Below are 27,974 nucleotides of genomic sequence, written 5' to 3' on the forward strand. Positions count from 1 at the left end.
CACAGAGACACAGTTGCACCAACCTTTCCACTGGACAGAGTGGAAGCAGAGTAGTTAGCTGGAAAACTGAGCTGTACGTGCTCAGTGGACGGTCAGGATGCCTCCAGAGTCGGGCACTAGTATGGGAAAGCCAGAACTTGCCTCGGGTGCCCCACAGTTTTTCACCTGGGAGGAGATAGGACTCCGCACAGGCAAGGGAGAATTCAAAGAGGAGAGATGGCTGGTAATCCGCAGAAAGATCTATGATATCAGCCAATTCCATTTGCGACACCCTGGAGGAACCCGTGTCATCAGCCATTATGCAGGACAAGATGCCACGGTGAGAGCTTGTAGTGGGGCCTGGGGACCCAGAGCATTTGGGAAGAACCATAGCTTAATGGCCAAACATCTGCTTTGTATGCATGATGTCCCGGGTTCAATCTTGGTACTGCCTATTATCTCAGTGGATTTCAAGTAGGAGACATAGAAAAGGTACAGTATCTGCCTGGTTCCCTGGAGAACCACTGCCAGGCAAAATGGACAGGACTTGGTGAGATGGGCAATGGTTAGACTTAATGTAAGGCAGCCTCAGATGATCATATGATATGGTGCTTACTTGCCAACGTTGTATAATATATGAGGGTGCTAAAAAGATTTAGACTAAGGAAGAAGCATGTGAAGGGACAGAAAAGGAAATTCCAGAAGTCGCAGGCCATTCAGAAAAGAATTTGGGTTGTATCTGGGAATGGATGGATGGATGAAGCAAGAGTCTAGAACTCCTCTTTCAGACATGGAAATTGGGCAAATAGTAGATTAGAACCTTATATAATGTTAGCCTGCTTAAATCCCACAGCATTTCAATCCCAGGGGATTTAAGCAGCCTAATAATGTGTGAGATTGCAACCTTAAGCTTCAAAGTGTCTTCAAAAAATGCTTGCTCAGAAGCACCACCTAAATTTTGTCCAGGTGATATTCAAGTGGATTTGAGGGGTTTTCCTCAGACAAACTATCAATAACGCTGGGGAGCCTCGAGGAATTTCAGAAACATCAGTGAGATCTCTCAGGTTTGGGTGTGTGGGTGTGTGTGGTTTCTTGTTAAGTTATGCTTAGGATTTCATATTTCTCTATTTGCACAGCCTTATACTCTCACAATAGCTTCCCAACCAAATTCATTCAGTGGTGTTTTCAGTGAAGTTGAAATTCATAAAGCACTGCCTATGATCAAGGGTAGCCTAAGGAAAGGCTATTTGGGTGGCATCCAGCTAAGCTTTACTCAGGGTAGACCCAATGAAATTAATGAACATGACTAGTTAGGTAAATTCATTTTAGTGGGTCTACTTGGTGAGTTTGAAAGAAAACTTGTTTTCATTGAGCATTCTTGGTAAGGGGCATAATTTATGTCTTTTCATCTGCAACTTGTTTTTTTTATAAAAAAAATAAATCCAATAAAGCAGGAAAATGAATGGGAATACCTTGATGAATTAAAGTTAGCACTGATAACATTTTACTTGGTTCGTGGTATGCAGCACACCTTTGAAATTAATCTCAAAAGAAATAACTAATAGTTTGTTTCTGTTGCTAAAACGATGAGCATTATAACAACTAAAAATAGCATTCATGTTGGAAATGGCATAGCACCTGGACATGACCTAGATGTTTCTTAATCTCCTTTGATTGATTGCTTTTATTTCTTTTTTAAAAAAATAATATTTATTAAAGTTTCAACAATTACAGAAAGAAAAAATAAACATACCACATTAAACAAAAACAAAACAACACACCACAATATATAAAAAAAAGAATGAAGAAAGAAAAACAGAGAAATAAAACCCATTGAACAAAAACAAAAACACACACAAAAAATACTTCAGATCTCTTCATTACTATTCTTTCCTTAGCTTATTTCCTTGACCTCCTCACACCTCCCTTTTTTGTATTCTAGGTCAATTATCTATTTCAGCAAATCCTTTCCCTCTTTTAAAATTTTTGTCCTGTAAATTGTCTTAATATAATGTAACTTTACTTTTCCTCCTTTCACCAATTAACAGTCAGTTATTCCCAAATCCTTTGTATCATTCCTACTAAAATCATATAATATTATTCCAACATCCTTCTAACAAATATTAATTTTACAGTATTTCTGTAAATAGTCTTTAAACTTTTTCCAATCTTCTTCCACCGACTCTTCTCCCTGGTCTCGGATTCTGCCAGTCATTTCCGCCAATTCCATGTAGTCCATCAACTTCATCTGCCATTCTTCCCGGGTGGGTAAATCTTGTGTCTTCCAATACTTTGCGATGAGTATTCTTGCTGCTGTTGTTGCATACATTAAAAAAGTTCTATCCTTCTTTGGCACCAATTGGCCGACCATGCCCAGGAGAAAGGCCTCTGGTTTCTTCAGAAAGGTATATTTAAATACCTTTTTCATTTCATTATAGGTCTTAATCCTTGGGCACGTCCACCAAAGGTGAAAGAATGTACCTTCAGTCTCTTTACATTTCCAACATTTATTATCGGGCAAATGATAGATTTTTGCTAGCTTGACTGGTGTCATGTACCACCTATATATCATTTTCATTATATTCTCTCTTAAGGCATTACATGCTGTGAATTTCATACCTGTGGTCCATAACTGTTCCCAGTAAGCCCTCATAATATTATGTCCAATGTCTTCTGCCCATTTGATCATAACAGATTTCACCGTTTCATCCTGAGTATTCCATTTCAACAGCAAGTTATACATTCTTGACAAATTCTTAACTTTAGGATCTAACAGTTCTATTTCCAATTTTGATTTTTCTACCTGGAAGCCAATTTTTTAATCCAAATTATATGCCTCCATTATCTGGTAATAATGAAGCCAATCTCGCACTCTATTTTTTAATTTTTCAAAACTCTGCAATTTTAGTCTGTCTCCATCTTGTTCCAAAATTTCCCAATATTTCGGCCATTTGGCCTCCATATTGAGCTTTTTCTGAGCCTTTGCTTCCATTGGTGACAACCACCTTGGGGTTTTATTTTCAAGCAAATCCTTATATCTTATCCAAACATTAAACAGTGCTTTCCTGACAATATGGTTTTTAAATGCTTTATGTGCTTTGTCCTTGTCATACCACAAATATGCATGCCACCCAAAAACATTATTAAAACCTTCTAAGTCCAACACATCAGTGTTCTCGAGAAGCATCCATTCTCTCAGCCAGCAAAATGCGGCTGATTCATAATAAAGTTTTAAGTCCAGCAGGGCAAATCCACCTCTTTCTTTAGCATCAGTTAGTATCTTAAATTTTATTCGAGGCTTCTTGCCCTGCCAGACAAATCTAGAAATATCTCTCTGACACTTCTTGAAGCACTTCATTTTATCCCAAATTTGCAATGTTTGAAACAAAAACAACATCCTTGGCAATACATTCATCTTTATCGCAGCAATTCGGCCTAGCAACGATAACTTCAGATTTGACCATATTTCTAAATCCTTCTTCACTTCCATCCAACATTTTTCATAATTATCCTTAAATAGGTTCACATTCTTAGCAGTCATATTAACCCCTATGTATTTCACTTTCTTAACCAGTGTTAATCCTGTCTCCTTCTGAAACCTCTCTCTCTCATTCACTGTTAGGTTTTTCTCTAAAACCTTAGTTTTTAACTTATTCAACTTAAAGCCCGCTACCTGGCCAAATTCTTGAATTAGTTCCAATACTCTTTTGGTACTGGATTCTGGCTCCTGTAATGTCAGAACCAAATCATCAGCAAATGCTTTCAGTTTGTACTGTTTGGCTCCAGCTTGTATACCTTTAACTGTTTGGTCCCTTCTAATCATATTTAAGAGCACCTCCAGGACCGATATAAAAAGCAATGGAGAGATTGGGCAACCTTGTCATGTTCCTTTCTCTATCTTAAATTCTTCCGTCACTACGATGTTCACAATTAGTTTAGCCTTTTGTTCTGAATAAATTGCACCTATACCATTTTCAAACCCTTGACCGACCCCCATCCCCTGTATGTTTTTCTTCATAAAACTCCAAGAAATATTGTCAAAGGCTTTCTCCGCGTCCACAAATATCAAAACTGCTTTAGTGTTAATATTCACTTGTAACTTTTCTAAAATGTTAATTATGTTCCTCGTATTGTCAAATGTCTGCCCGGGAGAAAGCCCGCTTGATCCTTATGAATTTCTTCTACTAGCACCTTTTTAATCTTTTGGCCAAAATATCTGCAAAAAAATTGTAATCCACATTAAGCAAAGATATGGGGCGGTAGTTCTTAAGCTGTGTCTTCTCAGACTCTATTTTCGGTATAAGTGTAATATAGATAGATAGATAGATAGATTCTTTATTGTCATTACACAAGTGCAACATTGCACAGTGCAACGAAATTGGATGTCATCCCTTAAAAAAACAACAAAAGCAAAACAGCAACAACAACCAAACAAACCACATTCCAGCCACACCCACACCCACACCCATCAAACTCCCAGGTCACACTATCGAGTTACAGCATTCAAAAAGGCCACAGCTCTTGGATAGAAACTATTTTTCAGTCTATTTGTCCTTGACTTGATGTTTCTATATCTCCTGCCAGAAGGCAGTAGTGCAAACAGACTGTATCCCGGGTGAGATGCATCCTGCAGGATGTTGTTTGCTTTCCTAAGACAACGGGAACCGTACAGTTCTTCCAAAGATGGGAGAGGATGACCAATAATCCTTTGGGCTGTGGTTATGACCTTCTGGAGCACCTTCTTCTCCCTAGCTGTACAACTGGAGAACCAAGCACAAATACAGTATGTGAGAATGCTCTCTATGGAGCCTCGGTAGAAGGACACCAGCAGTTTCTCACTCAGATTGTATAATATAAGCCTCCTTCCACGACTCTGGTGCCCTTTTCCCTTCCAATATTTCGTTACACACTTCCTTTAATGGATGTATTATCAATTCTTTCAATGTTCTATTGTATCTTGAAGTCAAACCATCAGGTCCTGGAGATTTATCCAATTGCATATTATGAATGGTGCCTTCTATCTCTTGGTCCGTTATTTTGTAATTCAACATTAGTTTATTTTCTTGAGAGATTTTTTGTAATCCATTTATTTTTAAAAAACGATCAATGTCCATTTGTTTCTGGGTTTCCTGTGTATATAGTTGTTTGAAATACCTCTGAAAGCATTTTCTAATCTCCACTGGATCCTGTATATTTTTTCCTTCTACTTCCAAGTTTGTAATAGTGTTGAGTTTCTTTTTTTCATTTGCCAAGGCAGCAGTTTTCCACATTTATTTGCTGATTCAAATGTATTTTGTCTCATCTGTTTAATTTTCCATTCTATTTCCTGGTTCATCATTTTCATATATTGTACTTGATGCAACTTTATCTCTTTCAGAATCTCCTGCGACTGGTTTTGCTCTCAATTTCTTCTCTCCTTCCTTTATTTTCTCCAAAATCTTATCTTTTTTCTTATTTTGAACTCTCTTTTGAATCGTATTCTGTTGTATCAAAAATCCTCTCATAACCGCTTTGCTTGCGTCCCAAATTACTCTTTTTTCTACAGTAGTATTCATATTTATCTCAAAATAATCTCTCAAATTTGGGGGGGCTTTCTTAGTCACTTCTTCATTCCTAAACAATGTGTCATTCCTCCTCCATCTGAAGGAACCAATTGGTGTTAGTTTCAATTCCACTTTTACAGCATTGTGGTCGGAGCAGGTGTTAGGGCATATTTCCACCTTTCTAGTCTTTGGAGCCAGCACTGTAGTTACCCTAATTTGGGCGATTCTTGTCCATGTCATTTTTGCCTCAGAGAAGAATGTTCCCTCTCTTCCCAGAGGGTTCTTAATTCTCCAAATATCAACTAAATCCATGTTGTCAGTCATATCAAAGAAAGTCTTTGGTAATCTACCATCCTTAGTGACTACCTGTCTCTGTGCCTTGTCCATGTTTGTAGACACCACTCCATTCATATCTCCCATCAAAATCATATTATAGTCCATATAGTTCAACAGAGTCTCATGTAACTTCTTAAAGAATTCCGATTTTCCCTCATTTGGTGCATAAATGCCTAATATCAAAAATTTCTCTCCTTGTAATTGGATTTCAATTGCTACAAATCTTCCTTGGTCATCTTTAAAAAGAAATTTCGGTGATAGGCTCTCCTTTGCATACAGTACTACTCCTCTTTTTTTAACTTTGTCTGATGAAATAAATTCATGTTCCAATCTTTTATTTATCAATATTTTCCTATGTAGCCTTATCACATGTGTTTCTTGTAAACAAATTAAGTCCAATTGTTCTTTTTTTAATACATGAAAAACCCTTCATCTTTTTTCAGGGGAGTTCATCCCATTAATGTTCCAACTTAATATTTGCAGTGCCATGGTCTAGTTACTTTAAGTCTCCTCCAACTGCGCCCAGTGCTTGCTCTTGTTCTGTCGGTGGTGTTGATATCCCTTTCACTGGGCAGCCCAATCCAAAGTTTAGCTTTGCTATGTCCAGTATAGGTGATCTTCTGTCCAATACTCTTTGCTCTAATCCTCTGTCTGGTGATCGTCTGTCCGATACTTCTGGTTCTTTTCCAAGTCCCTTCTGTAAATCCTCTCCGTGATTACTCAAGAATTTTTCTTTGTCCTCAACTGATCTTATTTTTATTTTCCTTCCTTTAAAACTAAATGATAGGCCTTGGGGAAATTCCCACCTAAAGATGATTCTGTTCCTTCTCAGCAAAGCAACCAAATCTCCATAATTGGACCTAAGTTCCAAAAGGTTTTTCGGAATATCTTTAAATATTTCCACTCTTATCTGCAGTATTTCCAAAGTCTTCTGAAAATGCCAACCCAAAATTTTATCTCTCTCTTCTTTAGAGCAGAGAGTAATCCAACAGTCTCTTACTTTATTCTTCTTCCCTCCTCTTCCAAGCCTAAAGGCACTCACAATTTTCACTCCTTCTTGTTCCAAATCCAGCTTCCAAAACTCTGCAAATTCCTGCGTAAGGAATTCTATCAAACTATCCTTCTTCAATTCAGGTACAGCTCTGATCCTCAAATTCATCTGTTTTTCCTTAAGCTCAGTCATAGAAAGAATCAACTTATGGTCCTCAAGCTGTCTCTGTATGTCTGGGACTCTCTTTGTTTCTAATTCAGTTACCTTGGCTTCCACAGCCACCACTTTTTCCTTAGTTTCCTCTGCAATCTGACGAGTCGAAGCAGATTCCTGTATCAATTTCTGTATAGCTTCTATGTTAGTATTCACCTTTTGTCCCAAACTATTTATACTTTCTGTATTTATATCAATTTTAATATTTGCAGCGTCCTCCTTCGCATTTGATGCATCCACTTTTTTACATTTGTCGCTTCTACTTTCCTGCTAAGATTTTCCAAAGCTTCATTTATCTTACCTAGTGCGATCGCTAAAGCTTCTTCTGATGTCATCCCTCTTGGTTTAGGTTGTGTTGGTACAACTGCAGGTGGGGCAGAAGGACCAGATGCTGATGCTCTTCGCTGCCAAGACTTCCCAGATCTTGTTGTTTTTTCTGGGAGTGACAAGTCTATTTTTTCTTTCCCATCTGCCATAACACTCAGAAAATCCAAGGTCAGTCCCACAGTCAGGCAGTTTTGTTTTTCTAATGGAAAATCCCCCTGATCCAACTGTAACAGTTTCCAAACCTTCCTCTAGGGGGAACTGTTACAATCCGTACTTATATTGATTCAAAATAACTCCTTTTAAAGCTTAACTTAAGCAGGAAATTTACTCTCAATTTTTAGTTACTTTCTTTCTCCCTTTAGAGTCAGAGGGAGACAGTTAGGAATAGTTAAACACAATGTATCTCTCTTTGACAGCTAACAGTCACGGCTTCAGACACAGCAGCCTTATTGTTCTATTTGCAGTCCGTTCCCAGGTTCTGAGCAATGGAATTTTAGCTTCCTTCCCTCTCTCTCGCAGGTATAAATAGTCCGAAACTCCCCCCCCTTCTCCTGCTTCCAGGGGGGGGGGATTTACTATTTTTGGAGGTTGGAGTTTATCCTTTCCAATCGGCTTTCCAAGACTCTAGCTTGCAGCCTCTTTGCTTTGTTCTATTTACAAAAGCAGAAGGCGGACTTCCTGTTTATACCTCCCCACTCAAATTCCGGATTAAATCTTTCTTCTTTTAAAAGTTTCCAATTTGTTCTACTCACGGGTAGTATCTTTTAAAGTCCAATTGTTCGCAGGAAAAAGTCAGCGCTCTCCGGCAACGGCTACGCGGCTTCACTCCATGGAAAAAGCAGTTGATTCACAGCACCGCGCTACTCACCCCACTTCGCTCCAGAGACCCGAAAACAGGTTTCCCCGCGAGTAGGGGAGGCACAAAAGGTGCCCGCCGAATCCCACGTTCACAGGCTTCACCGCCTGTGATTTCTGAAGGGTCTCCATCTTCGCTGTGACGGCCAGACCGGATTTTCACGGAGTAAATTCCTCTTAGAGTAATTCCGCGATTACCAATGGCGCTAATCCGGAAGTCTTGATTGCTTTTATTTCTATGATGCTTTTCATTCAAATGAATCTCAAAGTGGATTACAAACAATAAAAAACCAATGACATAATAGAATGTCACAAATACAGCATAAAACACAAAATTAACAAATCATTAATAAAACAATTGCACACTATAAAACACTATTCAAAAAGCAGCAACTAAAAAATAAGCTAAGCATCACAATTACACCAGAAATCATTATCTAATTATTATGTGCAACCTAGAAGCTTGTTCTGTGGCCTACGCTAAACTGCCTGTGCCTGCCAATAATGTCTTGCTTTTGGAATCATGCCTACCGTTGGACCGCTCTGCTGTGTTTGACTCGACTTTGTCTCATGACTCTAGTTATTGGACCATGCCCACACTTGGATTGCCTCACTATGCTTGATGATCCACTGAATTAAATAGGAGCTATGCAATTGTTCCTTTGTTCAGACTAGCAAGCAAGCATTTTTATAGAGAAAAAGGTGTGCCACACGACTTGTTCTGGCCTAGCTATTCTTAACATTGACTCACTGCTGGTCTAGCTGGATCAGAGTTGGGTTCTTCTGCTTCTCTGGAGATCACTTGTAGCCAAGTAAAATTGTCTTCCATGAACACGGTCTTAACAGTGAGTCCGTAGGTGACTGTGGAGGCCAATTCTGGATCCACATGTCCTTCCACAGTGGGGACATAGGTTTCCGGGCAGGAGTTGATCACGGTGTGGATTTGTCAAGTGTGCCTTCCTTTTAGCATGTTTCTCCCTTGCGACCGGAGTTTGAGTGTCTTCAAAGCCCATGACACCTTTGGTAAAGGCTGTTCTCCAATTGGAGTGCTCACAGGCCAGTGTTTCCCAGTTGTCGGTGTTTATACTACATTTTTAAAGATTTGCCTTGAGAGGGTCTTTAAACCTTTTTTGTTGACCACCAGCATGCTTTCTATTTTAAGTTCAGAATAGAGTAGTTGCTTTGGAAAATGATAATCAGGCATCTGAACAACATGACCAGTCCAACAAAGTTAATGTTGAAGGATCGTTGCTTCGACTCTGGTGATCTTTGCTTCTTCTAGTACACTGGCATTAGTTTGCCCGTCTTCCCAGCTGACGTGTACAATTTTTCAGCTATACTGTTGATGGAATATTTCAAAGGAGTTGGAGATGGCGTTTATAAGTGGTCCATGTTTCACAAGCATACAGTAAGGCTGGTAGTAAAATAGCTTTGTAAACAAGCATTTTGGTTTCCCTGTGAATGTCCCAGTCCTCAAACACTCTGCACTTCATTTGGGAGAAAGCTGCACTCACAGAGCTCAGGCGATGCTGGTTTTGACATCAATGTTGGTCCTTGTGGAAAGATAACTGCCCAGGTAGGTGAAGTGATCAATATTTTCCAATGTTGCACCATTGAGTTGGATTTGTGGTGCCGCAGAGGGGTTGTTTTGTGCTTGCTGGTGCAGCACTTTGGGGTTTTTTTGGATGTTGAGCAATAGGCCAAGCTTTTTGTAAGCTTCTGTGAAGATATTTAGGATGGTTTGGATTTCATCCTCTGAGTCTACATGCACCACGTTGTCATCAGCATACTGAAGCTCTATGACAGAAGTTACAGTAACCTTACTCTTTGATTTCAGCCTGCTCAGATTAAAGAGCTTTCCATCTGTTCAATATATGATTTCTACTCCAGAGGAAGTAGAACTTTTAAGAGTTTTTAGATTTGAGTTATGGTGCACAGAATAAGTCTGTCACTGACTGATGCTCCTTAGATGCCAGGATAAAAAATGGTTGCCACCAGTGCATCTTTTTTGTGGGTACTCAAGTGTATATACCCTTTTTCTAGAAAGGGTACACCAGAAGGCAAAGTTCAGGACCCCAGCAACTTTGAAACAGCAGCACATGAATAGAATGGAAGTCTACACTGATTTTGTGGCAAGAAATCAGCAGTTGTCTTTCACAACAGTTCCTCCCCCTCATTTTACTGCTGCTTCTCCCCCCACCCCTCACTGGCCCACAGAGGTCCTGTTACTTCCCTTTCCAAATGTCAAGTCGTATCTCCTTCCTTGTTCAGAATTTGTATTTATTTAATTAATAAAAATTATACACCACTTGACTGCTTTTTTAAAATAAAAAACCCTGATTGTACCTCCCTCCCTGCTCTTGACTCCCAATCCCAGCTGTCCAATGAACTGTAATTCCAAAATCACCCATCAGCCTGCATCACTGAGACTATCAGCCCTCAAGGAAGAGAACCAGCCAGCACCTTGTATCCTTTGTTGTGGAGCTCAAAACAAACTTCCCAGAATATCAGCTCCATCACTTCAGCATAGCAGCCTCCTCCGTTTTACACCCTACAGTGGTGCCCCGCAAGACGAATGCCTCGCAAGACGGAAAACTCGCTAGACGAAAGAGTTTTCCGTTTTGGAGGTGCTTCGCAAAACGAATTTCCTATGGGCTTGCTTCACAAGACGAAAATGTCTTGCGAGTTCCTGCGGGGTTTTTTTCCTCCCCCCCCTTTTTCTAAGCCGCTAAGCCGCTTATCCGCTAAGCCAATAAGCCGCTGAAAGCTGCTAAACCGCTAATAGCGCTAATCCGCTAAGCCGTCAATGGGCTTGCTTTGCAAGACGAAAAAACCACTAGACGAAGAGATTCTTTTCGTCTTGCGAGGCACCACTGTATTTTGTTCTCTCTGTGGTTTTAGGATGCTTTCACCGCTTTCCACAAGGATGAGGACTTAGTCAAGAAATACCTGAACCCCCTACTAATTGGGGAACTGGCACCTGATCAACCCAGCTGTGAACCAACCAAAAATGTGAGTTTCCCTTGCAACTTTCTTTTAAGGATATGTGGTGTGGCCAGCCTCAAGACATTTTGCTGCCTGGGAGGAAGGATAAGATGGCACCCTCTCCATTACACATACTGAATATTACTGGTCTGGAATCTGACCCATAGCTTCAGTGCTGGTGATACTGGTGTCAGGACAGTGTCCATTGTCACACCTGAGACCAGCAGGATATCTTAAGTAGGCTGCATGACATACACAGTTTTGTTTTCTGATAAAGGGGCATTGCTGGGGGACTTAGGAGGAAATACGGGGGTCTGGTACTGCCCTCCCTCACCAACTCTGCCTAATGGTAGGAATAACGCTGTAGATAACAAATACAGGAAATATACAGTAGCTTGCAACTACAGTTCTGTAGCATGCTTAGCACATGTTCTAGTTGTGGCACCTAACTGGGTGTAGGACTCCCTTTGTGACCCTATAACCTTGCTCTCAACATGTTAAGTAATTGTGTCCTAGAAATCACTGAAGAATAGAAAACACACACTGGGCATGTGATTTTTCATGATGCTGCAGAAGCTCAGTATTTCAAATTATTAGAATGTAGCCAGCTGTCCTTTTGCAGACAATCCAAGCTACAAAGACGACTACCCCTATGGAGAATCTGCTTGCTACAGCTTCCTCTTCATCCCTCATTGAAATGAAGATGGGGAGATAGTGGAGATGGGATTGTTTGCTTTTTTAACCTGTCCCTGGTTAGACACTGAGCTGAAGGAGATCCCCTGGTCTCACAGTCCCCCTGCTGGCTGGGTGCCTTCCAGAGTATGTTTCTGTGAGTAAGTCTGTTCCACACGCAGTCTGCATCATATATAACCACAGATAAGAGATATTAACTTTAGGCACCTCTCACAGGCAATGCTGGTCAATGATTTTCATGAGCTGCGTACCACAGTGAAGAGGATGGGACTCCTACAACCTCGTTTTCTCTTCTTCGGCTTCATGTTTCTGCATGCTTTCCTGCTAGATTCTGCATCCTGGCTGACTATCTGGTATTTTGGAGTATCTTGGGTGCCCTTCCTTGTTGGTGTGGCACTGTTCACCATTGCACAGGTAATGTATTTGTGTCATGAAGATCTCGGGTGTTTCTCAGCACCTCCAGGATCAATGAACTGCTTTACGATTCATAGCATTCTCCCTAGCCACAATGCTGGAATTTTATTGTGTCAGTGGAATTTCAGCCTCTTTGTTGGCGTTCTGGTCAATAAATTAGCACTGATGCTCCTGAGTTTATCGTGTAAAGCAGTAGCAGAATTCTTCATCATTTCTCAAATATATGGTGCCATACTGCATCACATTGTCCCAGCATTGCTTTTTGCCTTCCAGATCCAGTATGCATTTTTACAACATGATCTTGGGCATCTTTCAGTCTTTCAGAAGGCCAAGTGGAACAGACCATTTCACTTCATTGTGATGGGAATATGTAAGGTAAAATGATATGCAAATGGATACAGTGACACTGTCCCAATAGCAGTGCCCTCTTTGCACTTCACTGGGGGAAGAAGGATCATTTCTTGGGCTTGTCTGGTGTGATGATAACAAGGATAATGAAAATAGCGTTGATGATATGATGTTTCAAGCATTCAGTGTGCTTCAGATATGGGATCTCACTCATTCCTACAACAACTCTATTAGTATTGCCTCAGTCCATACTCAGGGGGCAAAGTGATGAAAAGCATGGTTTAAGGCTTAGTGGCTTCATGATTTTGGTAAGATTTGAACAGCTTGCTACACAACACCAGCTGTTGGGGCTAAAAGTCTCTGGTGAAGGACTATGGCAACTCTTTCCCCTCACTTTGGCAGTAAGGGGGCTGCTTAGAATACCTCAGTTCATCATGGCTAAAGAATAATTTGGGTACTACCTAGCAGTGGATCCTGGTTCACTAGGAAGTAAAGAACAAATAAAGTCAAGGTACTAAATAAGCACTACGTATCTCTGTAACATAGATATCGTCTTAAAACTTTACAAGAGTCTTTGGCCACTGTTTCATGCCACCCTAATCTCTGAGCAGTGCAAGATTCCAGTGATTTCAGGCGCTTACTCAGGGTTCATGTTTCCATTTGGAAATGAGGCACAACAGAGACTGTGTTGTCTTTAGGATATATGGTTTATTTACACACACACATATATATAACCTGAGTCTATGATGGAGGGGTTCACAGCATTAGCACCACAAGAGGGTCTTGTTTCTTCCATAGCCACAGCCTCGGATTCAGCAGGGCTCTCTCTCTCTCTCCTTGCTGCTTTGCTTCTAGGTCATATCACTGCAAACTCCACTCTAAACTCAGGCCTTGTCCTTCTAACTAACCATGAGTTTGCTGTCTCGCATAGAGCCCCTTTCCTTTGTTTCCCTTAATGGCCCGTCAGCCAGTCGATCACCTCAACACAGGAAGCTGATCTGGCTTATATTTAAAAACTTGTGGGATCCAGGGAGCACACAGCCATCTAGGCCCAGCAGTGAGTGAGTTGGCAGTAGGCCAGGCCAGGGAGATGCTCTTCTGACGTGAAGAGAGCCATTACAGATCTGGAGTCTTCTGTAAGGACATACATTCAGCTGAGTGAGATAGATGGCACATCCAAAGTGAAACAATGTAATGCAATGTGTTTTTTATGTTCTACGCTGCTCTGGGATCTTCTGATAAAGGGAGGTATATAAATCGAATAAACAACAACAACGGGGGAGGGTTTTTTCCTCCCTCACACATATTATTATTTAGGATCAGAGAGTGAATTTTGAACGCTTGCCTTTAGATTGAAATATCGGAACTTAATAGTAACTCAACATGGCAGGAGATAAACTCACATGTGATGGCAGGAAATGGGAGGGTACAGGATGGTAAAGTTGTATCATGTGCCCCCGTCTTTTAAAAAAAATAAATAAATCAGCCGTAGTTGAGCAAATGTATAACCTAGATTTATTAATCTCTTATATTCTGCAATCTTTATACAGCAGGAATGAGTATAGTATGTAGCTCTACCCATGAATAAATGGTATATATGTATGTATTTTCATTATTTATGAAGGGTGGACCACCAAGCCAATGGAACCATATGCATAACCAGCATCATGCCAAACCCAACTGCTTCCGCAAGGACCCTGATCTCAATATGCACCCATTTTTGTTCAGCCTGGGAAAGGCACTCTCTGTGGAGGTGAGCAGAAGACCTGGGAGTGACTCAAATCATAGAAAAGGGAACACCATGTTAACAAAATTCATACTCTTAGTGAGCAATCTAGGAAGAAAGGAAGCATGCCATCTCCAGGGAACAGCTTTAGTGTTCCTTCCTGCAGCTCATGCTGTTGATGGGCTGATTATACCATTAGATTAGTTTCTTATTTTCCTTATTCCTAGATGGCATCTGTTCTGCTCATGACAGGCTGGAGCGGGAGTGCAGAAATGGATATGGCCTTCTGGCCATCTCTCCACTTATCCCTTTGACAGGCCAAGCTGTTGGTCACCTGATGGCAGGTGACAGCAGGTGATTTAAAGTTTCAGCTGTGGCTGAAGGAAGAAAGATTCTTCCTTTGTCTCCCTGGATTCAAGCCACAGCTGCGAAGTCGTAAGGATGACACGTCACGTGCTTTGTGGTTTGCCCAGAACTGCTTAACAAGCCAACCTCTGAGGCCTGGTGGGCTCAATGGTGGAGAACCTCTGGCCTGTAGGTGTTGCAAGGAAGGATTGGACCCTGATTAAAAATCAAGACACGAGGCTTTGACCAGCAAGGCTCTCGGAGAAAAGTGCGTAAACCACACCCCTCACCAGGCCATTTTATTAGCAAAAGAATCTTTTACACAGTGCTCGTAAGAACCAATCATATTTCCTCTGAGCATTTCATCAAACCCACGTGGGGAGAAAGTTAACCTATAAACACAAGTTATCCATGCATACTTTTGGGGTAAATAAATTGAGAACTACAAAGGGGTGCATCTGGCAACCCCAGAGGTGAGAAATAAACATGATAAGAAGGATGGCCAGAAAGACCAGATCACTACCACCTTCATGTGAGATCTGTTTCCTGGTTCCAAGATTAACATTTTAAGATTATATATAAGAAAACTACATTAAAGAACTCACCCACTATCTTTATGGCACAGGAAGCCTGCCTGGCGAAGCAACTGCTGTGTACTGCTGTGTACGTGACGTGAGGAGAGAGAAATGGGCAGTAGGGTCAAAAGGGCCAGAGATGCAGAGGTGTAGATTGATGAAAAATCATATCAAAATAGTTTAAACCCAGTCAACGCAATGCTTTCATTGCTGAAACAGATGGCTTACTCTATATTTGTTATAATTCCTCATAGCAATCCCACCTGATCACTACATCTCTGGATATTTGCACTCCTGCATGTAGGCTCCCAAAATAGGGTGCCATCACTGAGAAGACCCTATGATGTATAATGTCTCCTCCCCAATTGTACTCATTACAGCTAACACAAGAATCCCTATTGTAAAGAATGGAAGTTAGCACTCAGAAAGTTTATATATGGTTGTCAGCTTAACCACGTTACTTCTCCTCTCCATCTGCAGCTTGGCAAGAAGAAAAAGAAATACATGCCTTACCAGCACCAGCACGTATACTTCGCCCGTGAGTGTCCCTGCCATTTTATAATAATAATAATAACAATAATAATATACCGTATTTTTCGCCCTATAGGACGCACTTTTCCCCCTCCAAAAATGAAGGGGAAATGTGTGTGCGTCCTATGGGGCAAATGCAGGCTTTCGCTGAAGCCTGGAGAGCGAGAGGCATCGGTGCGCACCGACCCCTCTCACTCTCCAGGCTTCAGGAAGCTATCCGCAAGCCTTGCGAGCCCTGGGGAGTTCCCGGGGGCTCACAAGGCTTGCGGGCAGCAGCCTGCATCCCGAAGCATGGGGTGCCCTCCGGAGGACGCCCCGTGCTTCGGGAAGGTGTCTGCAAGCCTTGCGCGCAGGGTGGGAGGTCCCGTCGGGCGCGCAAGGCTTGCAGGCAGCAGCCTGTTCTGGGGGCTGGGGTCGGGGGAAGCTCGGGCTTCCCCTGCGCCAGCCCCGCGCCTGGGGGAAAAATTTTTTCCCCTTTATTTCCCCCCCCCAAAAAAAACTAGGTGCGCCTTATGGGGCGGTGCGTCCTATGGGGCGAAAAATACGGTATTATTTATACCCCACCCATCTGGCTGGGTTTCCCCAGCTACTCTGGGCAGCTCCCAACAGAATATTAAAAACACAATAAAACTTCAAACATTAAAAACCTCCTTAAACAGGCTTGCCTTCAGATGTCTTCTGAAAGTCAAATAGTTGTTTATTTCCTTGACATCTGATGGGAGGACGTTCCACAGGGAGGGCGCCACTACCTAGTAGGCCCTCTCTGGTTCCCTGTAATCTCAGTTATCATAGTGAGGGAACTGCCAGAAGGCCCTCGGAGATGGACCTCAGGAGTATGAATCCAAAATTGCAACCTTTAGCAAAGCCATGCCTTGTGGTGGATGAGAACAATGGCATTATTATCGGGTGGCAAAAATTTTTTTGACAAAAGTTTTAGAGGGATGATTTGATGAAAATATGGAATTCTATTTTAAATTATTGTTATTGTATTATTATTATTATTATTATTATTATTATTATTATTATATACTACTACTACTACTACTACTACTACTATTTGGCCAGTATGACCAGAGATGGATAGATAGATAGGCTGTGTTGAGTTTGGGTGATTTACATCTTTGTAATGTTCTTGTTTTCTGATTTCACTAGTTTTGGCCCCATTGACCTTCGTTTTATACGTCCAGTTTGCTGTATTGCGTTTCGCATTTCAAAGGAAAAATTGGCTGGTAAGCCACCTGCATATTTGCAGTGGTTTCTCCTCTGGATAAGTCTCTTGGGGGAGGGGTATAAGACAGAGCAGGAACCGTGACAGTATGCAGGGAGCAGGGAGAAAGGTAGGGTCCTGACACTTCCTTTTGCTCTCTGGTGCTATTGTACGCTGCTGTGCAGTGAGCTAAGGCAAATGGGAAGACGTCGTTCTCTGCATACCTTGGAAGGTCTACATCTCCTATGAGGCAGCTTTGGGCCTGTTGACTATGTAGTGCATCAGGACACCAGAGAAACAGGGGAAGAGGCAGATCTCCCTCCCCTGCATTGCATGTTGCTCCTGCTGTCATGGGCTGGTAATGCTTTAGGGCAGGGGTAAGCAACTTAAGGCCTGGGGGCCAGATGCGGCCCAATTGCCTTCTTAATCTGGCCCGTGGACGGTCCGGGAATCAGCATGTTTTTACATGCGTAGAATGTGTCCTTTTATTTAAAATGCATCTCTGGGTTATTTGTGGGGCCTGCCTGGTGTTTTTACATGAGTAGAATGTGTGCTTTTATTTAAAATGCATCTCTGAGTTATTTGTGGGGCATAGGAATTCATTCATTCCCCCCCCCCCAAAAAAATCATAGTCCGGCCCACCACATGTTCTGAGAGACGGTGGACCAGTCCACGGCTGAAAATGGTTGCTGACCCCTGAGATTAGTGAGCTTCCCTGGGATCTCTGATTTGAACACCCTCCTAACAAAAAGCTTGGGTGACATCAGCAGATGAGAAGGATAAAATCCCTTCAATGAATTATTCCAGGAATTCTTTTCACTTTGAAGAGAAATGTAGCTTCCTGTAGAAAATCTACCTGGCCCATCAGATTCAGTCTTGTCCCATCTTGACCATTACTGATCCCCTTCATGCCCTTTCCTTTTATCATGACAGCATCCCTGGATGTTCTCATGCATGCAAACAGTGCTCTTCATCCATATTTTGTTATGGCCTTTGTGTTCTCCATAGTTGTTGCATACAGTTAGTAGATCTGAAATGAAGGACCTGGCAACTGTTTTCTAACCTATTCCCCCCCCCCTTTGGCAGGAGTTTGCTTTCATGATGCTTTACTATGTCCGCGTCTGTCTCATGTATGTTCCTTTAATGGGATTTAAGACCTTCATGGCATACTACTGGTTGGCCAGGTAATAGTTCTTCTGCTTTTTCTGCTCTACAGGCTTTCCTTAATTTATGAGCTGTGTGTTTAGAATACATGCTCTCTTTATGTAGAAACTGGCTCCTACATATGTCAAACCCTCATACCACAATGACACAAAAGCAGCCCAGGAAGTTGCCTCACAGGAGAGACTGTGCCTCCTCTAGTGGTTACTCTAAACCGGTGGTTTCTAGATGCCCCCACAGCCACCCATGGACCAACTGAAAATTGTTGAGTGTCTTCAAGGACCACTTAATGAACATTCTGCCTGTTGTAATAATTGTAATACACTGCGTGAGATGCCGAATGGTTTTTAATTTCATTTTTGCAGTCATGTTGCAAAGCACCTGATTGAAGCTTATGGACCACTGTTCGGAAACCCCTGCTCTAAATGGCTTTTGGTCTCATGCAGGGTTGAGAAACCAGTGGGCCTCTGGATGTTACTGGACTCCAACTCCCATCATTCCATGCTGGCTGAGGCTCATGGGAGTTAGAGTCCAACAGCATGTGGTGGGCTACAGGTTTCCCATACCTGATCTAGCGATTTCAAAGCAAAATAAAAAGAAGGGTTGTGGCCTTTATGTGTTTACCTTTAGCTTATCTGGATGGTGATTGTTAGCATTGTTGCTTGTCTGTCTAGGTTCCTAGAAAGCTCTTGGTTTCTCTGGATCTCGCAGATGAACCACATTCCAATGAACATTAACTATGACCAGAATTTAGACTGGGTGTCTGCCCAGGTAAGATAACTACTGCTTTTATCTTCATCTTTCTTTCATATAACAAGCTCAATCCTGAATATATTTGGGCACAGGGAAGGGGACACCTAACGAACCACATCAACTAAAGCCCTGCACAAGGATTTTGGCTTGTGCAATGAGGCTTTCCCATTCCACCCACCCCACCCCACCCCACATCTCCTGAAATTGGCTCCAGGGGGCTGGGAACAGTGGGTTGGCAGCTGGAGAAGAGGGGAGATTATTCCATTTAGCAAGCTGCAATGCTTGTGCAAATAGAATGTTTGGAAGAGCATCATGCTGAAGCCCACTCTTAGTATTGTATATTGTTGTAACCTGCCCTGGAACCTTAGGATGAAGGGTGGGTTAATATTAATAATACTGGCAACTCTCAATGTTTCCAGGGGTTATGGTCCAGGGATTGTGCATAAAGCCAAAATCGTGTATTGTCAAAACAGATTGGGTGCAATGACTGGTGGAATTGCCAAAGCCCCCCCCCCCCCCCGCTTGGATGTCCACCTTCTTTCTACCCCCTTTTGAAATATATATATATGGAAGAACATAAAGCTGAATGTGCACAAGTTAAATGCATGTAAGTTACAAGTTACCTGTAAGTTGCAAGTCACCAAAACGGCTTTGGCCCAGTATACCTAAAAGAGCGTCTCCACCCCCATCATTCTGCAGCCTCCCGGAGTAGCTGGGGAAGTCAGATGAGCCGGGTATAAATAATAAATTATTACTACTACTACTACTACTATTATTATTACTATTACTACTATATAATGGTACAGGCTGCTGGGCCTGGGCAATGTATCGATACATCACCTAGGACTGGTTTGGGAGCCAGAGTGCAATGGCGCCTTCACCTGGCAGTATATCATGGGTGGGGCTTGCCTGCACCTGCCTGCACCTGTCTTCTGCCAGCACCTGGCGGAAGAAACAACCTGCATTGGCCCCGGCCCTGTGAGGCACCTGGGTGAAATTGCCGCCGCTCCCACCGAGGAGGCAGTTTCACCCTGGTGCCTCGTGGGGCTGGCACCATTGCAGCTTGTTCCTCTGCTTTTCAACATTGCGATGTATCACTATGTAGTGGTACCTCGGTTGTCGATCGCTTCGAAAGTCGAACATTTCGGCTTTTGAACGCCGACAACCCGGAAGTGAATGTTTCCGTTTTCGAATGTGCCTCGGAAGTTGAACGGCTTCTGAGGCACGTTTCTCCATTTTTTCAATGGGTTTTGCCCACCGCCCATTGCGCCTCCGTTGTCAAGCGTTTTGGAAGTTGAACCATCTTCCAGAACAGATTACATTCAACAACCGAGATACCACTGTACAGTGGTGCCCCGCAAGACGAATGCCTCGCAAGACGGAAAACCCGCTAGACGAAAGGGTTTTCCGTTTTGGAGGTGCTTCGCAAAACGAATTTCCTATGGGCTTGCTTCGCAAGACGAAAATGTCTTGCGAGTTCCTGCGGGGTTTTTTTCCCTCCCCCCCTTTTTCTAAGCCGCTAAGCCGCTTATCAGCTGATCCGCTAAGCCGCTAAGCCACTTATCAGCTGATCCGCTAAGCCGCTAATAGCGCTAATCCACTAAGCCGCTAATGGGCTTGCTTCGCCAGACGAAAAAACCGCAAGACGAAGAGACTCGCAGAACGGATTCTTTTCGTCTTGCAAGGCACCACTGTATTGTGATGTTTGGCTGGTGATACATCGCAATGTTGGAAAGCTGACAACACCCAGCCTTACAGGCTGCATTGCAAATCCTTCCTTTCCATTGTCTACTAAGGCCCATAATTTAGCCAATAAAGATAGGGATCATAAGATCATAGAGACACTAATGCCAGATTAACTTTGTTTTCTGACCTGACACAAGCAGAGAAGGAGAAAGTGTGGACAAGAGAGAAGGATAGCTTGTGGTACTAATCTTGTTTCTTAATAGCCAGTTATTTATCGTCTTGCTTCCTCCCTAAGGCTAAGCAAATGCCAAATCTTTATGTTGTGGTTTCCCCATACAGCTAATAAAATAAATAAATAAATAAATAAATAAATAAATAAATAAATAAATTTATACCCTGCCCTTCCTGGTTCAGAAACTGGGCTCAGGGCGGCCAACAACAAATTTAAAACACTTAATTGTGATACAAAAACCCCAGCATAAAATACAGTATAAAAGCGAGAATAACAATAAATTCAAAGTTCAAAAACCAATTTAGGCGAAAATCCATCCAATAAACATTAGATGATCACTAGGGCTAGCTGGCTAAATTAGTCCTATTTGGGCCAGCGAGACGACCAGGGGAGAATTAGCTGTGGGATCCCAGAGTGGGTAATCTTCATAAAAAGGGGAGTGGGAAGAAGGAAGAATATAATCAGATGAATGAAATTAACCTTTGCCCTCTATTCAGTTCACATTTCAAGTTAACCTACCTAATTTGCATTTTCTGAAACAATAGGAAAACCAAAAAAGTCATCTTTCAAAATCCACACTTTTCTGAATTTTTCAATGCAGTTCTCCCGCCGAATAATGGTTACAAAAGTGAATTTACTGGGATAAAAGTGTCCATTAAAAGGCATGTGTTCATGAAAATAACATACAAAACTGCATCATATTACAGGAAATTGCATTGCAAAATGTGTATATTAAGTAGAATTGCATACAAATGTGAATATTAAGAGAAATTTGTATTAAAATGCTAGTGAATGTCCATGAGGACTTTTTGAACATAAAAATCACAAACTGATGTGGAAATAGGGGGAATTGAACTTAAGAGTGAGAAAATAAGAAACAGAAAGAAACCAAAATTGGCAGATTCACCTGTCTGGCTGATGTACCGGCCACCTAGCGCACCAGCAGCCACCCTGTCAGGCCTACTGGAGGCAGTGGCCAGCTGGGCCTTGGAGTTCCCTAACCTATTGGTATTGGGGGACTTCAACATCCATGCTGATGCCACTCCCTCCTCACAGGCTCTGGACCTGGTGTCTTCCATGGCGACACTAGGGCTCTCCCAGTTTGTTTCGGGCCCCACACATCAAGCAGGCCACACGCTGGATTTGATCTTTGGCGTAGGTATAGATGTGATCATGTCTCCTTCGATGAAGGTGCCATGGTCTGATCACTATGCTCTGAAAGCCAGGATTGACTTTCCACCCCCACCCTGCTTAGGTGGCGAGCTGATTTGGGCTAGCCCGCAGAGGCTGATGGACCCTGATAGATTCCGCCAAGCCTTGTGGGACCTTGCTCCCCCTGGCGACTCATTGACTGAGCTTGTTGAGGGCTGGAATACCCAGCTCCTGGCAGCCATTGATGAGATCGCACCTAAGCGCCCTCTGTGACTCCGCAAAAACCGGGCTCCCTGGTTTACCAAGGAGCTCCAGAAAATGAAGCGGGACCTCAGACAGCTAGAGCGAGTATGGCGGGGTGCCCGTGACGGAGCCTCAAGAACATCTTATAGGGCTTTTATGAAAACCTACGAGATGGCGGTGAAGGCTGCTAAGAAGTCTTACTTCTCGGCCTCCATTGCATCCGCTAGCTCTCGCCCGGCGCAATTATTTAGTATAATCAGGTCTTTAACGTCCCTGGAGGGGCAGCCAAATTTAAATAACAATTTGACACACAGCTGCGAGGCATTTGCAAGGTTTTTTGCGGAGAAGGTCTTGTTGCTCCGCCATGACCTCCCTGCCAATTTGGATACAATAAAGGAACTGGAGACCCCTTGACTGTCCTCGGGTCCAGTATTGGACCACTTCGACCGGATATCCCCAGCCGATGTGGACAGACTCCTCCAAGCTGGAAAGCCCACCACCTGTCCTCTCGACCCGTGCCCGTCTTGGCTGATTAGAGCGTGTCCAGACGAGGTGCGGGCCCTCCTGGGGGATATCATCAATTTGTCCCTTGGCACCGGGACATTCCCAGGGGAACTGAAGGAGGCAGTGGTGCGCCCGCTCTTAAAGAAAACATCATTAGATCCTTTAGATCTATCCAATTACCGCCCGGTTTCGAATCTTCCGTTCCTGGGTAAGGTCTATTGAGAGAGCGGTTGCTGAACAGCTTGTTGGGTTTCTGGATGAAACATCGGCTCTGGATCCATTCCAGTCCGGCTTCCGCACTGGTCATGGGACCGAGACGGCTGACCGAGACAGATGATCTTCGTAGACAGCTGGATCGAGGCGGGTCAGGGCTGCTGATTCTTCTAGACCTGTCAGCAGCTTTTGACATGGTCGATCACGAACTCCTGGACCACCGCCTTGCCGACATGGGGATCCAGGGCACAGTCCTTCAATGGCTGCGCTCGTTTCTCTCTGGTTGGGGACAGAGGGTGGCGCTTGGGGGGGAATTGTCATCGTGCCACTCCTTGGTGTGTGGAGTACCTCAGGGTGCGATACTCTCCCCGATGCTTTTCAACATCTTTATGTGCCCCCTCGCCCAGCTTGTCCGGAGTTTTGGGCTGGGTTGCCATCAGTATGCCGATGACACCCAACTCTATCTGTTGATGGATGGCCATCCTGACTCAGCCCCAGACACACTGACCAGATGTTTGGAAGCTGTGACTGGATGGTTACGTGGGAGCTGGTTGAAGCTAAATCCTTCGAAGACAGAGGTCCTGTGGCTGGGACGGGACGATATGGGATTGGGGGGGCAACTCCCATCTCTTGCAGGGGCGCAATTAGTGCCAGCACCGTCCATTAAGAGTTTGGGTGTAATCTTCGACACCTCCCTTTCCATGGAGGCGCAGATTGCAGCTATAACAAAGGCGGCATTTTTCCATCTCCGCCAAGCTAAGCAGTTGGCTCCTTACCTCTCTCGCCCTGACCTAGCCACTGTGATCCACGCGACGGTCACCTCCAGAGTGGATTATTGTAACTCGCTCTACGTGGGGCTGCCCTTGAGACTAACCCAGAAACTCCAGCGGGTGCAGAATGCTGCAGCGAGACTCCTTATGGGGGTCCTCGCTGCAAGATCACATTCACCTGGTGCTATACCAGCTGCACTGGCTCCCGGTGGAGTACAGGATCAGGTTTAAGGTGCTGGTTTTAACCTTTAAAGCCCTATACGACCTAGGACCCTCGTACCTACGGGACCGCCTCTCCTGGTATGCCCCACAGAGAATCTTACGGTCTTCAAATAAAAACATCTTGAAGGTCCCAGGCCACAGAGAGGTTAGGCTGGCCTCAACTAGAGCCAGGGCTTTTTCGGCTGTGGCTCCGATCTGGTGGAACACTCTGTCACAAGAGACTAGGGCCCTGCAGGACTTGACATCTTTCCGCCGGGCCTGCAAGACAGAGCTGTTCCACCAGGCCTTTGGCCAGGGCACAGCCTGACTCCCTCCCTCGACAATCTTCGCGGAGCTCTGGCCCAATGGTTGCCAGTGGCTTGATTTGAATTAACTTTATAATGAATGATTTTAGAGTGTTGTTTGTGCTGTACTTTTGTACTGTTTTATTGTTGTTAGCTGCCCTGAGCCCGGCTTCGGCTGGGGAGGGCGGGATATAAATAAAATTTATTATTATTATTATTATTATTATTATTATTATTCCTACTTCCCAATGCAATTAATTCACTATAAAATTTATTTTCCTTCTTGTATAAGAAAATTGTGTGTGTGTGTGGATATAACAAATTGCAAATGTGTTGATCAGTGGCTCTTAATGCTGCTTTTATAGTGCTTAAATAGATCTGAGGTCACCAATAATATAGTGGAAATAACAGAGGAACATGGGAAAGAGTCCAAAGTTTCTCTGAAGTTTCTTCAACCTGCTACAGAGAAAATACACTTTCCAGTTGAAAAACAACTTGCCTCTTCAGCAGTGCAAGCACCAAAATTCCACAGTGTACATAGTTCTCCACTCGTGATTATAGCCTATTTTCATCATGGTCACACAACACAGATGCAGTTGCTGAGTTCAGAAGTTTTTTTAGTGGTCTCACATGCGGTACCAACAAGGAAAAGAAACCCACAAAGAACAATTAAAAACAGTAGTATGCAGTACAACAAAGATTAAATGAAGGAATATGGTGTGTTGAAAATGAAAGAAGTGGGATTCATCACATTCCTCTTTCTCACTTAGCTTGCAGCAACGTGTAATGTGGATCAATCCCTGTTCAATGACTGGTACACAGGACACCTAAACTTCCAGATAGAGCACCAGTGAGTAAAAATATACCCTTTTATGAATGTATGTGGGAGAGCCCCTAATGGAACTAATGGATCACCCCCAAATCCTGAATGTTACTTCACGCCTGGAAAGACAGGTGGTGGCCAGGAGTGCTTTTTGCACTGCTTAATAAACTAAACATTTAATAGGCTAAACCAGACTTGGACAGCCAAATACCCTCCAACATTTTGAAGCCAAAATCCAGGGCGCCATCTGCCCAGAGGCCATCTTCCTGTCTTTTATCACAAGAGCACAGTGGTCCATTTCAGTTGTCAGGATCTTATGTGATTTTGCTCCACGGTTACCCCCCCAAAAAAATAAACCCTACTTTTCCCGGGCACAATACCCAAAAATGTGTGTTCTGGGGCACAGTGTAAGATCACGACTCCAGAAAAAGTGCTTTTTAAAAGGGGGAAATCATGCCGCAAAATCATGCAAGAGCATAGCAGCCAAAATGGCCGCCATTCTCTCATGATAAAAAATGGGATGTCCCTGTTTTTCAGGGACACTTGCATGGTACACAGCCACGTTATCTGGGGCTGATGGAAGTTGTAATCCTAAACATCTGGAGAGCACCAGTTCATGGAAGGCTGAACTGGGCAGGACTGGGATGATTTTGGCTCACTTAAGGTTCTCTGCTAGCTGCTTGACCCCATTTATCCCTCTTTCATCACAGCCTTTTCCCAACGATGCCTCGCCACAATTATTGGAAGGTTGCTCCTCTGGTGAAATCCCTCTGTGCCAAGCATGGCATTGAGTACCAATGCAAGCCCTTGCTCACGGCTTTTGCAGATATATTGCAGTAAGTGTCAATTAACTGAAGGAGGATCACTGAGGTAGGATGAATTGGGGAGTGGGGAATTGAGTGGGGGAAATCCTATTGGGCTTGGAGCCTACATGTAAAGTGGAAGCAATAAACAGCTTATTCCAGTCAGGGCAACTGCCTGAACAGCTTTCAGTGGGTCCCACTTGCAACCCTGTGAAAGATGTTGTCTCAGCAAGGTTAAAAATGACTATCAGGGAACCCCCCTGGAACTTTAAGCAATTCTTAAAGGTCGCAAAGTTGGCTCTGTGATCACATGTTCCTACACGGCTGTGGAGCAGCAGAAGCTCCAGGGAAGTTATCCTTGGGGTCTGAGGATGATGGGAGAGCCACATCCTTAGGCCAGAAGGGTACAGAAGGGGTTTCCGAAGTTTTCCCTTCCCAAGTCGGGCAACCTGTGATTTGTCCAAGTCTGAATCCCCCTCAGTTAGGGCAATGCTGTGACCCAGATTTAGAGGACATGACAGACAGCAGCACTGGTAGGGTATGGAAGAGATAACTCTTATGAAATGTTACTGTCTATGATTTATGAGGCCATTTCCCCCTTTCCTTCTGCAGCTCTCTGAAGAAATCAGGGGAGCACTGGCAAGACGCCTATCTCCATGCATAAGAAGAGGAAGGTCCTCAGGAACAAATCTTCTCCTGCCACCATCTGACGATGGGAAAAAGCAGCCTTGGAAAGCATAACTTTGAGTGGGGATTAGCTAGATCCTAATGAAACTGTGAATGATTGTTTTTCTCTTGAACTTGGGACATTTAGCTCTAGAAACTTTGAGAAACTCCAAAGAGACTGGGAAAGGCAAATCAATGCAGAGCGTACTTTGCTTTTAGCGTTTTAGTCAGCCTGCATGGCAACAGATACACCACTGACACAGCCGCTGATCAGCCTCAAGCCTCTCTGGGTGTATCCATCCTGAAGCTTTCCTTCTGCAGCCAATCCTTGGGAAGACTTTGCATGGATAATCCTTTCAGAACAACATGTTCTAGACAGATGCATTCTCCTGGTTCTCATCCACCAAGTTACAGTGACCTCAGGGGCACCACAGTGCCTTGCAAATCAGTTTGCCCAAGAACATTTTGGCTTGTGTTGACACATTTTTGCTTGTGTTGACACACTTAAATGACAGGTCATGTCAAGGATACCATGTAGAATGCGCTCAGTTTCCATACCTGAAACATACTGCCCAAACCAAATTAAAACACATTCTTCTTTTGGGGCACAACCTCCTCTCCTTCAGGCAGGTAACATTACTGAACTAAGGCAGGTTCATAAATGACTTGTTGCTGTATAGTAGAGAAGACCTACTGACTCTTACAGAGAAGCTGTCCCTGATATGCAGTGCAAGCCAGGAGCAGAGGACGCTTTGTGTTCATTTGCCTTTTTTATTTTAAGTGGAGAATTTGCACAGTTGGAAAATCTGGAAAATCTGCTTTTTTTAACAAAAGCCCTATCTACTTGGGGATGCCAGGGATTATTAAAAACCATAGCCGTTGCCATTTTCTTGATAAGAGGTGCATTGCTTCTTAAGCATGAAGAAAGGCCTGTGGAGACGACCGGGGACAATGTTAGTTTTGGAGACCTTCTATGCTGGCATGTGAGATGTCCTGGTGATGAATCCAGCCTCTTGGTCCCCCAGCGGCTGCATGCTGCTTCTCCAGGGCATCAACCTGGACACTGAGGGCACAAACTAAGGCCCTGTGTTTGGGCCTTGCCCAAAGCCACCAAGAACTTCTGCTCTTGATAGTGCATCACTCTGTTGTATGTAAGAGTTCCATGGTTATCAGTAAATGAAGTCACATGATGTAAATATGACTGCCATAACCACGTGTAAAAGTGGATTCAATATTCATCACATCCAGTAATAAATCAGGACCTGTGGCTGTTATTTAAATGCATAACAGTGCTTTGATACTTTGTAATCATGAAACAATTTCCTATTTCAATGAAACAGAATATTCATGAGCAGTTGCATGTGGTTTTTGTTCTTCAAACTATCTATTTAAAA

General features: G+C 43.3%; 1 protein-coding gene across 1 annotated transcript; it reads left to right on the forward strand.

Moving 5' to 3' along the window:
• On the forward strand, window positions 1-27,928 carry LOC307204740 (acyl-CoA (8-3)-desaturase-like). The gene is made up of 12 exons (XM_079956618.1): window positions 1-319; window positions 11,146-11,256; window positions 12,139-12,336; window positions 12,610-12,711; window positions 14,309-14,437; window positions 15,811-15,868; window positions 17,014-17,090; window positions 18,155-18,252; window positions 18,904-19,000; window positions 25,059-25,138; window positions 25,822-25,947; window positions 26,527-27,928. The coding sequence occupies exons 1-12, from the start codon at window positions 98-100 to the stop codon at window positions 26,576-26,578; spliced, it is 1,350 nt and encodes a 449-aa protein (XP_079812744.1). The 5' UTR covers window positions 1-97; the 3' UTR covers window positions 26,579-27,928.
• The last annotated feature ends 46 nt before the right edge of the window (window positions 27,929-27,974 follow it).

Source organism: Podarcis cretensis (assembly GCF_951804945.1).
Source record: "Podarcis cretensis genome assembly, chromosome: 1".
In the NCBI taxonomy this organism is placed as follows: Eukaryota; Metazoa; Chordata; class Lepidosauria; order Squamata; family Lacertidae; genus Podarcis; species Podarcis cretensis.